Below are 15,799 nucleotides of genomic sequence, written 5' to 3'. Positions count from 1 at the left end.
AAAAGTTTGTTTATTGAGCGTACGACTCGCGGTAAGCTTAACGCACGATTCAAATCTTTTTCAACTATCGCATAAAAAAAAAAAAATCGTGTTAACTGGAAATTTGCATCATGTAAAGTGAAAAGTGGTATCATTTTTCTAATAGCGTTAACTGAATATCGCTTTAATCGAACTTGCGTTATGCAAGGCCTAGCTGTAAATAAAAGTTTATTTATTAACAAAATATCCTAAAAATTTCAAGTGTACACTGACTTTTGGCACAGTATGTATATTTATGAATTTCCTGTTATTGTTTTTTCCACTTGATGATACAGCCTGAGTTATTTAATATTAATGTGTTACTTATTGAGAGTTTAGTGTCAAACAATGTTAACTACAAAATTCCATTTTCTTTTTGTGATAAGTTTAGTTTTACTTTATACAAATAACAGTGCATATCAACTCATAGAATTGTATCTCTCTAGTACATTACAAGTTAGCTTAAGCTTTAAGTACATTTCTGGTAAACCAAGAAAATGTCAAATGACTTTTTTTTTTTAGTTAATTACAAAAACATCAACCATTAAACCCTCGTTATGTGAATATGTAATATGTACTCTACCCTACAAAATTATTTAGGCATTGACAGTTATGTTGCCTTATGGCCTTTTCCTTGGAGCAAATGTTAAATAACCCAATACAGCTAAATTATATAAGCATTGTTGTAACAATAGAAATTGTACACAACCAACCATGACTTTAGACCTCATGTTACAAGTTTATAAGGAGGAACAATTTCAATGAAACCGGTTGATGGCAGAAAAAGTTATTGGATTTCAGAGTTACTGGAGTTTGGGATGAAAGTAATAAAGTACCAAAAAGCAATGATATCTGTACATAACAAATCTATTGGAGGAGTAATAGAGTCGAACCACTGTTGACATAGTAAACAAGTTGATGTGGAGGTTCTGTAGAGATAAGAATACAGGGTACAGACAAACTCTATGGAGGATTGTAATATCAAATTGGTGACATTATGCATGATGGTTTGCTTCACATTGGGTCAGGAGTTATCTCTGGGAGATGCACAACATGCAACCTTTTCATAGAAATGTATGTATTAGAAATCTCTGGTAACACCTGTCAGTCTCAGATGCCAGTCTTTTACTTGCAGTGGTAAGGAAATCAATGGGGCAACAGATCATACTTTAACTTCTTTCATGCTGATGGAAGATCTCATGAGTGAAGAATATTGGTGGGTTTTCAGAAAAAAAAGTGTATTATCCCTGCATTAAATTTGGTTGCAGGAAATTTTGGAACTTTTTCTTGTTTTAATTGTTATGCCTGTTACCATGAATGTCAGCATCTTGCCTACCATGTATAGTTTCTCTAGCACTTCTTTCAATACAAAGTCACTCACATGGCAGCCGTGGAAAACATTGGTACGGGATAAGAATGAAGTTCTGATCCTACAGCTGTTGCGAGCTTTATATTAAGTTGTTCTCAGCAAAACCTATGGCCAGTGACTGTTTGTTATTAACTTTGAAGGATTGGCAGAAAATTCTATAGACACCTTAGATGAAATTGGTATAGAATATATTTGGAAGGTCCAAGCCCTAATTTCTAAGGGTGGCCGACCACCCTTAGGAATTAAGGCTAGGGCTTATTATTAAGATTTTCACTAGATATATTTTTTATCACTGAACCCAATCCAGAGAGAGAGAGAGAGAGAGAGAGAGAGAGAGAGAGAGAGAGAGAGAGAGAGAGAGAGAGAGAGAGAGAGTTCAAAATCAGAATACTTTAATTAACACTATTTTTTTTTTCTTTCTATTTCAGTTATTGAAAAGCAGCTAAATGAATTACGCATTGAAAGTGAAAGAGAAAAGGTATAATCATAATGCCATTTAAAATCTTCGTTATATTGGATTTTATGATTATTGCAATTTGCCTGTAAATATTATATATTGATAAATATATAACAAGTTCAACAAATTAGTTGTATTTAGGGTATTGATATACAAGTCTTTTATAAATTTTAGGATGGATTCCCATCACATGCACACACAAAAAAAAAAAAAATAAATAAAATAAAATATTTATATATATATACATTAGAGAATATAGAATATTGAGAATTTTATATAAAGGGTGATCCAAAAGTCAGTAAACAATTAAAAGAATCGGTATTTCAGTGAATTTTTGACGTATGGTAACGAGATTAACGCAGAAATGCATAGAATTACATGGGGATTTTTCCAGAAGTATGTCAAAATTATTTCCAGATATGTCCACCAGGTGGTGCTTGATCTGTAACACCACAAAACACCTCTTTATAGTTAATGTTCAATGTGGCAGCCTTCGTTGTTGAGGACTGCCTGAAGATGAGTAACGACATTATGGACAGCATGAAACAACATTATGGACAGCATGAAACAACATTTCTGGAGGTATCATTGATACCTGCCATCGTATAGAGTCTTTTAGCATTGCCAATGATGTTGAGTGATCTCTGTAAACCCGTGACTTCAGGTAGCCCCATAACCAAAAATTGCAGGGCATCAAGTCTTGGAGACCTTGGTGGCCATTTGTGCTGAAAGTGACAGTTTATCACCCAATTCTCTCCAAACGCTGAGAGTAACAGTTGTTTCACAGGAGAAGCAATATGGAGGGTGCCCCATCCTGCATGAATGTCACAACATCCAAAGCTTGCCTTTCCCCCAGGCTAGGGATAATGCAGTTTCGTAACAGGTCAGCATAACGTTGACCTGTGACAGTGACAGTTTCAAAACCAGAGCCGCTGATTTCCTGAAAGAAAAATGGCCCTATAACAAAAGAAGAGGTGAATCCACACCACATCATTACTTTTGACTGATGCAATGGAGTTTCCATGTAAGCTCGAGGGTTTCCATCGCCCAAATTCTGCAGTTGTGTGTTTTTACAGTGCCATTGAGAGTGAGATGGACTTCATCCATCCACAAAACATTTGACAGCCAGTTGTCACATTCTTCAGTTCACTGAAAGAACCTTAATTCAAATGTTTCCCGCTTTGCAAAATCGGGATGCCTAGGTTCTTGAAGGTGTTGAATTTTGTATGGATATCTACGGAGAACTACTCTTAGTGCTCTTCACACTCCCATATGGGACACCAATTCAACATGAAACTTCACAAGAGCTTGCTTCTCTGTGTGATGATGATGCCATTAGAGTATCCATGTCTTCTGCAACTGCAGCCGCAGTTGTAGCACATGTTGATGGTCTTCCACTTTGTGGACGATCTTGTAACAAACCAGTTGTCTCGAATTTCTTAATCATCATCTTTAGTCCTGCAACAGTCATTGGTCCTTTACCATGTCGCATACCCTTCAGCTGACGGAAAGATCGCAAAGTTGCAGTTGCAGTTCAGCGTTAAGGTAATAACATTTCACCAACAGTGCTTTATCTGGTAATGATAACATGGCCGCTTAGCTTCTTTTCTCTTTCTTTCCCAAACTTTCACTAAACTGCTTAGCTGTTGTTCTTGCAGTGTCTTTTTAGCAGAGACTTGCACAACATTCATGGTACAGTGCCACCTGGTGGACATATATGGAAATAATTTTGACATTCTTTCGGGAAAAAAACCACGTAATTCTATGCATTTCTGCACTATGCATCTCGTTACCATACATCAAATTCACTGAAATACCAATTCTTTAATTGTTTACTGACTTTTGAACCACCATATATATGCAGGGTTGTTAAAATTAAAGTATCCCTATGTAGAGGGCTCTGAAGCGAGTTCTAAGACTCATACTAAAGAGAAATTTGGACATGTACAATAAAGAATGTGCTCGCCATTTATTGGAAAAAAAAAATTAGTTATAAATTTTGTCACTATATGGTGCTGTGGCAATACAAATCACTTGAACATTGCTACAATTGTTCAATGTATCCTCCATTTTGGTCAACAACAGTTTTTATTCGAGGAACAGCATTTTTTACAGCAGAACTTAACATGTCAACTGGAATAACCAGCACAGGACGTCTAATGCTGTCCTTCGGATCTGTCAGAGTTTGGAAACAATGGCTGATGACCCGTTCGTCTGTAAAGTGTTGCCTTAGCAATCTTTGTTCAAAGCGGTGGATGTGGGGTGGCACACCATCTTGCATGAATATGGTATCATGAAGGCACCCACATTGTTGCAGCTCTGGTATTGCGAAATTTGCCAACATTTCATAATCTCGCTGTCCAGTGACGGAACAGGTGCGGGGTCCATTCGGTGCTACCTGTTCAAAAAAATATGGCCCAATCATGAATGTGGCCATAAATCCACACCACACTGTCACTTTTGGAGAATGCAATGGGAAATCTTGGAAAAATCGAGGGTTTCTGTGGCCCAAATACGACAGTAGTGCATATTCACTTGTCCATTTAAGCAGAAGTGGGCTTCATCATTCCAAAGGATGTTCCATGGCCAAGTGATATCCACTGTCATTCGTGCCAGAAACTGAAGTGCGTATGTCCACTTCACAAGAAACAGCTGGCACATTTGTGCTACCGCATGGAGATTGCCTTGATAAATCCATGACAGCCATAGCCACATCTTTAACACGAGAGGAGTCCACTCGTTTTTGACCTCTACCTGGTTGAACACCAAGGTGTCCTCTCGCTTCAAATTTTGCAATCATTTTGCAGACAGCACAAACAGTCATAAGTCCACGCCTTATGCACTTCTGATGCCGGAATTCTCTGATAGCCGCAGCTGCATTGTTGCTGTTCTGATAGTACAGCTTCACTGATAGCACCTTTTCCTGCAATGTTGTTGGTATTGCTGCTGTAGTGCAGGAAAACATCTACTGTATGATTTTGAAGAGACTGCTTTGCTTTTATACAGTACAGTAGAGCTGAGTAGTGGCACTATGGCAATAACTTACGTTATTTGCATAATCATAACTAAGATAGTTACGCTCCATACAGTGACAGATTTTGTATCTACATTTTTTTTTTTCCAATAAATGGCGAGCACATTCTTTGTTGTACCTGTTGTCCAAATGTCTCTTCAGTACAAGCCTTAAAACTCACTCCAGAGCCCTCTACATAGGGATACTTTAATTTTAACAACCCTGTATATGCAAATTTTGAAATAAAAATGGAAAAACAGGCTAGTTCAAAAGTGAAGCCCCCTCAAAAAAAATTTTTAAATAACAAATATTAGTAAAATTATTATAGTTAATTATCATATAAGGATACATTGAATGGTATGTTGTCAAAGGCTGGCACCATTCAATACATCCAAATAATAAAATCAGCCCAGCAGATAGTAGTCTGAACAAATATATGTTCAAATTTGTATATAAGATGAGAGGGGTGGGATTAACAGAGGGTAAGAAATAAGCCAAGTCCAAAAAAAGTAAAATGAGGAAAGAAATAGAGCAGAAAGAGTAGCACAACCCCCCTCGAATACTATAATTCATAGGGCATAAAAATTGAAAGATATAAAAAGAAGATCAAAGCATATAGCAATGGTAAATGGATGTACTGGAAGCATAACTGCCCATCCCATATATATTTATATATGCAGTGTTCTCCCCAGGACCTATCGAATGGTCACACTGCCTGGTGAATATAACAGACCACCCAGCTAAAATTTAGGCGATTCTCGCGGTACTGTATGGCGCTGCTCACTGATCTCGATCAATGTTAATTCAAACATACTGTGTGATTGAGGTCAGTGCGACAGGAACATGTAATGTTAAATTATGCAATTAATTTTTGCTCTAGATTACTTAAGTCACTTATAAATAACAGAAAATTTTATAATACTGTGAAGTATTACACTTCCCCACCCTGCTACTTCATAATGCCACCCGGCATTATGAAGTAGCTGAACATGGACTGAAGATGTGCAATTAATGACTCTGATGAGTATAATAAGAAACTGTACAGGGAAATAGAGTGGGCCAGTAAATCAGAGAGTCTTATAATGGGAGATTTTAATTTCCCAGATATTGACTGGAATTTGGGGGCTGGTCACTCACACACTAGCCCGGCTTTTGTGGATTTATTGGATGATTGTTTTCTACATCAGCATGTTCGGGAGGCAACTAGAGGGAGGAATACTCTTGATTTGATTATCAGCAGTGATTCTTCATGCATTAAGAATCTGCAGATAAATGAACCACTAGGTGGCAGTGATCACAGTGTGCTGAAGTGGGATTTACTCAAAGAGGTAACTACCATTAGGGGTAAAGGGAAGGGTTATTGCTTTCGTAAAGGCAACTACGATGGACTGAGACAGTATTTAAATTCTATACAGTGGGACCAACTGATGATGTTACCAACAGCAAATGTAAAATGGGAAGCATTCAAAGAACTTATCTTGGAAGCTACTAAGCTTTACATACCAACCAAGAAATATTGTTCAAGGTTTAGGCCTAAATGGATGTCAGATGAACTGATGCGGCATATGGCAGAGAAGAAACATGCATGGGATACATACAAATTAACACATGACACAGAAGCCTATGATAGATACAAGTTGATCTGTAACCAAGTTACAAAGGAGGTTAGGCAGGCGAAGGCAGATTACGAGAAATCTTTGGCAAGGGATGCAAAGAAAAACAGCAAAGAGTTCTTTACTTATGTAAACTCTAGAAGGAAGGGGATGAATCAGATTGGACCACTTGATATCGATGGGTCAACTGTTGATGATCCTGCTCAGGTAGCTAACAAACTAAATGAATATTTTGCATCGACATTCACACATGAGGAGTTATTTAGCGAGGGGAAAGCCAGAGGTGTATTCAACTCTAGCAGTAAGCTAGAGAATCTTGTAATAACTGAGAGTAAAGTGGAGGAGAAATTGTTGAAGATAAACACAAGAAAGGCACCCGGGGTGGATGGGATCTATCCAGTTATATTAAAGGAGGCAGCAGAGGAAGTAAGCAAACCCTTAGCCATAATTATGAGAGCTTCCTTGGACTCAGGGGAGGTACCCACAGACTGGAGATGTGCAAATGGGACCCCAATTCACAAAGGAGGATCAAAGGCTGACACAAGTAATTATAGACCTGTGAGTTTAACTTCTGTTCCAGGAAAATTAATGGAAGCACTAGTTAAAGAAGCACTGCAGGATCATTTAGACAAGACTTCAGTTATAGCTCGGACACAGCATGGTTTTGTTAAGGGGAAGTCTTGCCTTAACAAGTTTGATTGGATACTATAATGCAGTCACAAAGGAACTGGATGCAGGGAATAACTTTGATATTATATACTTGGATCTTAGAAAGGCTTTTGACACTGTTGCACATGGAAGACTGCTGCACAAATTGGAGCAGTGTGACATTGGAGGCAAATTGCTGCTGTGGATAAAGGGGTGGCTGAGGGGGAGAAAGAAGACAGAGAGTGGTAATCAATGGACACTGCTCGTCGTGGACTAATGTTATTAGTGGAGTCCCTCAGGGCTCAGTGTTGGATCCATTATTGTTTTCTGTATTCATAAATGATATTGATGATGGTATATCAAGCTTAATGTCAAAGTTTGCAGACGATACAAAGTAGGCAGGGTTGTCAAGGACACTACTGACACTATGCTGCTGCAACAGGATCTGGAAAGGTTGAGCAGATGGGCTGAGAAGTGGCAAATGAAGTTTAACATTGACAAATGTAAAGTACTACACATGGGAAACAGCAACCCCAGAGCAACGTATCAACTCTGTGGTACTACACTGACAGTGGTAGAGAATGAAAGGGACCTGGGGGTGGTTGTGCAGGCAGATATGAAGTTCTCTGAGCAGTGCAGACGGGCTGCAAGAGTAGCTCATGGTGTATTGTCAATGATATATAGGAATTTTTCTAGCAGGGATAACGAGGTGATTATTCCCTTGTATAAGGCAATGGTCAGGCCACACCTAGAGTACTGTATACAGGTCTGGAGGCCTCATTTCAAGAAGGATGTAGAGCTGCTGGAACGAGTACAGAGAAGGGCAACAAGATTAGTGAATGGAACAAAGGGGTGCTCTTACGAAGAAAGGCTTAAGTTTTGCAAATTACAGTGTCTGGAGACTAGGCACCAGCGAGGTGATCTGATAGAGGTGTATAAAGCCTTGAATGGTTTGAGCGTGCTCAATGCTGATGGGATTCTTCCTCTTGCTCAGAATAATCACCTGAGAGGGCATAAATTCAAATTGAGAAAAGACAGATGTAGGATAGACGTGCGGAAATTTGCCTTTAGCCAGCGGGTGGTTGGTTGGTGGAACAGACTTCCATCCCTTGTCGTGGAAGTTGATAAGTTTAAGGCTCAGCTGGACAGGTATTTTGAACGAACAGAGGGGTGAAGTGGAAGTGGTTTCTTTTTTATTTTTTTTTATTTTTTATTTATTTATTTATTTTTTTTTTTGGCTGATGCTGCATAAGCTTGCTTTCTTGCATCAAATGCCTCTACTAATGCTAATGCTAATTTCCCCAATTCACAAGGGGGGGGGAATCAAAAGGGGACACAAGAATATTAAGTGTTACTTTAACTTCTGTTCCAAGAAAAATAATGGAGTCACTGTTTTGATAAGAAATCTTGTCTAGATGATCAGACACAGCATGGGATTTGTGGGAAATCTTATCTGACCAATTTGATTGAATTCTACTATGTGTCACAAAGGAACTGGAGATGCAAAAAATAATTTTCATACCATATACTTGGATTTCAGAAAACCTTTTGATACTGTTTCACATAAAAAGACTGCCATACAGATTTGAGCAGTTTCTGCTATTAATAAAGGGATGATTGATTGGAAGAAAAGTGTTAATCAGTGGACATTACTCTTTGTGGACTAATGTTATTAGCAGAGATGCAAGGGTTCGGTGTCAAACCCATTGTTGTTTTCTATATTTATCAATGATATTGATGAATGCATATCAGGCTTAATGTCTAAGTTTGCAGATAATATAAAGGCTGACATTGTGGTTAATGACAGTAATGAAAACATGCTACTGCAACTGGATCTAGAAAATTTAGGTAGATAGGCTGCAAAGTGGCAACTGAAGTTTTACATTGACAAATGCAAAGTACTGCATATGGGTAGCCATAACTACAGAGTAGTACCAACTGTGTGGTACTACATTCATGTAGAGAAAACTGAAAAAGATCTGGCAGTAATTGAGCAATCAGATATGAAGTCCTTTGAGTAGTGCAGATATGCTGCGAGGACTACTTATGGGGTTTTGTCAATGATATATAGAAATTTTGCTAGCAGGGATAAGGAGGTGATTATACCATTGTGTAAAGCAATGGTTAATTCACATCTTGATTACTGCATACAGGTCTAGAAGCCTCATTTTAGGAAGGAGAGCTATTGAAATGAGTTCAGAGAAGGGCAACGAGATTTGTGAGGGAAACAAAGCAGTGGTTTTACCAAGTAATGCTCCAATTCTGCAAATTGCACCATCTGGTGACCAGGCACTTGCATGGTGACCTGATTGATATGTTTAAGGAATTGAATGGTTTGAGCAAGCTCAGTGCTGATGGGATTCTTCCTCTTGCTCAGATTATGCACATGAGGGGCTATAAATTTAATTTGAGGAAAGATAGTTGCAGAATAGATGTGTGGAAGTTGTCTTTAGCCAGCAAATGGTTTATTGGTGGATCAAACTTACATCTGTTGCTGTGAAAGTTCATAACTTGTACAAATTTAAGGAAGAACTAGACAATCTATTGGCGGGAATGAATGGGTGAAATTGTGATTTTTTTTTTTTTCCACTAATGCTGTATAAGTGTGCTCTCTTGCATCATATGCCATTATGAATGCTAATGCTAAATGTGATAAATGTAGCTCTAATAAAAAGTTACACATTGGTCAACACGTAAAATGTTACGAAAAAGAAAATACCCAATCTTAACTAATTTTATGTTTCTGGACACGGAAATCACATTAAAATTTGTCAATTGGCTCTTGTTTTTAAATTACAGTTGGGGTCTTATATTAGTGAGGAGTTACTCTACATTATCAACTGTGGCTCTTGGCAAAATGCATGGCAACACCACAGTTTCAGTACCACCACATTCTTATCATATGATCAGCAACTGTCGCCTCACTCTGCATCACATGATCAGTTGTCATCCACACATATGCTGCACTACCTGTTCATTAAAACTTAACACGTCGGTGAATCGAAAGGGATGTTTTATGTCTTTCGCAGTATCCATGATATGGAGGAAGCCAATAAATCAAGTTACTTCTGGATGGCGCCTCCTGTTAGAAAAGGGATGAAATTAAAAAGAAAAACTGGACAGTGACGTATCCAAATATGATATCTGCAATTCATCCCATGCCTGACGGTGAAGTACTACCTAATCCTGAACCACCTGACTGTTTTTCTGATAAAGATTAAGTAAGTACCTGACACTCTGATGAAGATTAAGACAGTAATCAACATCAACTTGATATACATGAAGAAGTACAGAGTCATTCACATCAAGGGATCCATCCATTTTATCCAAACCTTTATCCTTCTGAACCACATAAGCTCACAGAAAGTGAGCTTGATGACCTCATCAGGGATCCGGAATTGCTGAAGAATAAGACAGAGCTTTTGGCCTTGAAGCTACAACAGTGGAATCTTCTAGATCATTCTGTGAAAATGACAAGATTTTGTACTCGTAATAAAGACTATGATAAATTCTATCAAACAAAAGGTGAAGCCACTGTTTGTAATCATATTAATGGTCTAATGGCAGCAATGAGCATGAGGCACGTTCCCAAAGCATGAAGGCTATTTTTAGATGCTTCTAAAGTTAGCCTTAATGCCGTGTTATTACACAAGAGAAATATGGTGCCTTCAATACCTCTTGCGTATGCCATCCACAAAAAAATAAACACTGGAGAACATCCTCTTAGGGGTACACTATCAGAAGTATGAGTGGGAGATATGTGGTGATTTAAAGGTAATTGCCATTTTATTAGGACTACAAAAGGGTTATACTAAGTATTGTTGCTTTCTCTACGACTGGGATAGTCATGCCAAGCAGGGGTGGGCCGTCCTGAGGGTGCAACGGGTGCACTGCACCTGGGCACCTGAAAACCAGAAACTTACATACATGAAGAAATTTTTTAAAGGGGAGGGGGCACCACTCACAATAGGAATGCCCCTGGTGCCAAGGATATGTACTATGAGAAGAGGAGTTGGCCTCAGCAAAAATTATTAACACCTGGAATGAAGAACATAGCATTTGAACCTCTGGTAGATCCAAATAAAGTTTTGCTTCCACCATTCCACATCAAACTGGGGCTCTTGAAAAATTTCGTGAAGGCTTTGGAAGTGAATGGTCCTGCATTCACATACTTGAAAGAGAAATCCAAAGGCTTAGTACAGAGAAGATTAAGGCAGACATTTTCATTGGTCCACAAATAAGGCAACTTTTCAAAGATGAACAGTTCGAATGTGCCCTTAGTGATAGTGAGAAATCAGTGTGGAAAGCCTTTTGATGATATCATCTTTTAAGGGCAGATATCATCTTTTAAGGGCACAAAAGGTGATATAGTTGTACACGTTGGCACTAATGATATTAAGAGTAGGAGACCGGCAGAATTACTTAACAAGTACAGGTCACTGTTGAAAAAAAGCCGTGAATTAGGGTTGAATTTGAAAGTGTCTGCAATTCTGCCCAGACACGATAGGAGGGAGTATATGATGAGAGCCTTGTCGATCAATTCAGCCCTGGAAAGATTGTGCAAGGCTCAAGGGGTAGAATTTTTTTCAGCCTGGTCTGTACTTGTTAACAGAAGGGACTGCTTCTACAGGGATAGGATACACTTAAATAGAAAGGGTGCAAGAATACAAGCATACCTCGAATAATGAATAGGATGCGTTCCACGAAATTACTTCGTTAAGCGAAACTTTGTTTTCAGAGGTAAAAATACTATGGCCAGAATAGGGATACGTTCCTACGTAAAGAAAATGAAAAGCTTTTTTTTTCGAACAAAGAAAAGTTTTATTAAATAAACAGTCAACTTACATACAAAGTGAAATCACATTTCAAAATACGAGTCTAAAGTGATTGTTTATGCTCTTTTTCTCTTTCATTTAACAATTGCCTATACGGAGTTATTGCATTTAACACTGATTGCTTAACAATAACACTTCTTCCTAAATCAGGATCATTTTCACTAAAAAAATTTAAAACGTTTTCAATGTCATTTAAGCACCTTTTTAAATCTTTGGTTGTTAACACTTTTTCGGCAGGAACTTCTTTAACTTCATCTTCATTATCTTTGTCTTCGTTGCTAACAAGGTTTTCTAAATCTTCCACTGAAAAACCATCATCTTCTGCATTCAATAAATTTCTAACATCCTCTTCATCGACATTTTCGAAACCTATTGATTGGGCCATCTGGATAACTTCATTTCTAATTTCTTGGATGTTATTTTCTTCTTCTAGTACAACTTCTGGCCATATTTTGCGCCAAACTCCATTTAAGCATTTCTTAGTGACTTCTTTCCAAGAACTGTCAATGTTTTCAATTGCGTTTTTAATGGTGTAGTTTTTCCAAAAAGTTTTAACTGTCATTTCCTCTTTATCCTCTAGTTCAGTTAAACTGCTTAATGTTCGACGCAGATAATAAGCTTTAAATGATGCTATTACTCCCTGATCCAATGGTTGAATCAGGGAAGTTGTGTTTGCTGGAAGAAACACAACTTTGACAGGAATGCACGTGTCCAACCTGTTAAGATCAGTACGATGTTCCGGAGCATTGTCTAACAACAAAAGAGCTTTTTCTTCAAAGTTGTTTTTTTTGACAATACCGTTTTACTTCAGGACAAAAGTGGTTAACAAACCAATCAGTAAATAACTCCTTGGTAACCCACGCTTTTCTATTTGCTTTCCATATTACAGGTAAATTCATTTTTATGTTACCTTTTAACGCCCTCGGATTTTCTGAATGGTAAACTAATAACAATTTTAATTTATAATCGCCAGAGGCATTTGATCCAAAGAGTAACATTAAACGCTCTTTGGCTGTTTTGAACCCAGCAGCTGATTTTTCTTCAATAGAAATGAAGCTTTTTGTTGGCAGCCGTTTCCAGAAGAAACTGCTTTCGTCAACACTGAACACCAAATTTGGAAAAATTTCACGTTCAATTATTTCCGTTAGTTTTTCTGGAAACTTATTTGCAGCTTCTCCTGTTAATTTTACACTATGAATCCTGGCCCGTTTTTTAAATTTCTCGAACCAACCACGAGAAGCCCCAAAGGTTTCCGTAATTTCTTCAGTTTGTTTAGATTTCAGGTGATTAAACTGGAATATTTTTTTTTTATGTTAAATGGGGCTTGAAATTGCCGACTTCGTTATATCGAAGCTTCGTTATCAGAGGTAACATTAACCGAGGTATGCCTGTATTTGCTGATGCTATCGAGGCAGTGTTAGGTGGGTCGGAAAACTGCTAGCTTGGGGGGGGGATACAAGGACTAATAGATTAACAGTAGCCACTGGCAGAGGTGAAAGTGATTCTTGCACTGCTCCTATTGGAATGAGCAAAAGCCTGGAAAACGAGATGCAGGATATTTCAGAGACTGCTGGGAGTCATTGCGGTACAAGTAAACACATGGGTTGTGTTAGGGTAGCTAAGAAAAAGAACAGATGCATGTATACTTGCATGTACACCAATGCTAGGAGTTTGGTAAATAAATTTGATGAATTTGAGGTATTGCTCAAAGCATCAAAGGCAGATATTGTTGGGATATCAGAGACGTGGTGTCACACAGATATAAGGAATGCAGAACTGGAATTTGGGGAGTACAATGTCTACAGAAAGGATAGACAGGATAGGAAGGGAGGAGGGGTTATTCTATTAGTTAAGAAACGCATAAAATCCAAAGAAGTGAAGCCAGTCGACATTGCTGGACAGTGCAGTGTCAAGTCAGTTTGGTGTGACATAAGCATTGGGAGATCAAAATTGAGAGTAGGAGTGTGCTATAGACCCAATGACTCTGATGAGTATAATAAGAAACTGTACAGGGAATTAGAGTGGGCCAGTAAATCAGAGAGTCTTATAATGGGGGATTTTAATTTCCCAGATATTGACTGGAATTTGTGGGGTGGTCATTCACATACTAGCAAGGCTTTTATGGATTTATTAGATGATTGTTTTCTACATCAGCATGTTTGGGAGGCAGTAATACTCTTGATTTGATTATCAGTAATGATTCTTCATGCATTAAGAATCTGCAGATAGAGGAACCACTAGGTGGCAGTGATCACAGTGTGCTGAAGTGGGATTTACTCAAAGAGGTAACTACCATCAGGGGTAAAGGGGAAGGGTTATTGCTTTCGTAAAGGCGACTACGATGGTCTGAGACAGTATTTAAATTTTATATACTGGGACCAACTGATGATGTTACCAACAGCAAATTCAAAATGGGAAGCATTCAAAGAACTTATCTTGGAAGTTACTAGGCTTTACATACCAACTAAGAAATATTGTTCAAGGTTTAGGCTTAAATGGATGGCAGATGAACTAATGAGACATATGGCAGAGAAGAAAAATGCATGGGATACATATAAATTAATGGGTGACACAGAAGCCTATGATAGATATAAGTTGATCTGTAACCAAGTTACAAAGGAGGTTAGGCAGGCAAAGGCAGATTACGAGAAATCTTTGGCAAGGGATGCAAAGAAAAACAGCAAAGAGTTCTTTACTTATGTAAACTCTAGAAGGAAGGGGCTGAATCAGATTGGTCCACTTGATATCGATGGTTCAACTGTTGATGTTAGGGTAGCTAACAAACTAATTGAATATTTTGCATCGACATTCACACATGAGGAGTTATTCAGCGAGGAGAATGCCAGAGGTGTATTCAACTCTGGCAGTAAGCTAGATAATTTTGTAATAACTGAGAGTAAAGTGGAGGAGAAATTGTTGAAGATAAACACAAGAAAGGCACCTGGGGTGGATGGGATCTATCCAGTTATATTAAAGGAGGCAGCAAAGGAAGTAAGCAAACCCTTAGCCATAATTATGAGAGCTTCCTTGGACTCAGGGGAAGTACCCATAGACTGGAGATGTGCAAATGTGACCCCAATTCATAAAGGAGGATCAAAGGCTGACACAAAAGTAATTATAGACCTGTGAGTTTAACTTCTCTTCCAGGAAAATTAATGGAGGCACTGGTTAAAGAAGCACTGCAGGATCATCTAGACAAGACTTCCGTTATAGCTCGGACACAGCATGGTTTTGTTAAGGGAAAGTCTTGCCTGACCAATTTGATTGGATACTACAATACAGTCACAAAAGAACTGGATGCAGGGAATAACTTTGATATTATATACTTGGGATCTTAGAAAGGCTTTTGATACTGTTGCACATAGAAGACTGCTGCACAAATTGGAGCAGTGTGACATTGGAGGCAAATTGCTGCTGTGGATAAAGGGGCGGTTGAGGGGGAGAAGACAGAGAGTGGTAATCAATGGACACTGCTCATCGTGGACTAATGTTATTAGTGGAGTCCCTCGGGGTTCAGTGTTGGGTCCATTATTGTTTTCTGTATTTATAAATAATATTGACGATGGTATATCAAGCTTAATGTCCAAGTTTGCAGACGATACAAAGGTTGGCAGGGTTGTTAAGGACACTACTGACGCTATGCTGCTGCAACAGGATCTGGAAAGGTTGAGCAGATGGGCTGAGAGGTGGCAAATGAAGTTTAACATTGACAAATGTAAAGTACTACATATGGGAAACAGCAACCCCCAGAGCAACGTATCAACCCTGTGTTACTCTAACATTTCATTCTCTACCACTGACAGTGGTAGAGAATGAAAAAGACCTGGGCATAATTGTGCAGGCAGA

General features: G+C 38.4%; 1 protein-coding gene across 5 annotated transcripts in view; it reads left to right on the top strand.

Moving 5' to 3' along the window:
* LOC150079201 (uncharacterized) overlaps positions 1-15,799 on the top strand; it is a 369,083-nt gene that overhangs the window by 138,478 nt on the left and 214,806 nt on the right. For all 5 annotated transcript variants that reach the window (XM_090384113.1, XM_090384114.1, XM_090384109.1 and 2 more), the window contains one exon: positions 1,816-1,865. In XM_090384113.1, the coding sequence (XP_090240239.1) occupies positions 1,816-1,865 (50 nt within the window). The remainder of the gene's footprint in view (positions 1-1,815; positions 1,866-15,799) is intronic.

The sequence above is a fragment of the Mastigoproctus giganteus genome, chromosome 10 (assembly GCF_048544385.1).
Source record: "Mastigoproctus giganteus isolate SK-2022 chromosome 10, ASM4854438v1, whole genome shotgun sequence".
In the NCBI taxonomy this organism is placed as follows: domain Eukaryota; kingdom Metazoa; phylum Arthropoda; class Arachnida; order Uropygi; family Thelyphonidae; genus Mastigoproctus; species Mastigoproctus giganteus.
This window is presented reverse-complemented; position numbering and strand designations above follow the sequence as displayed.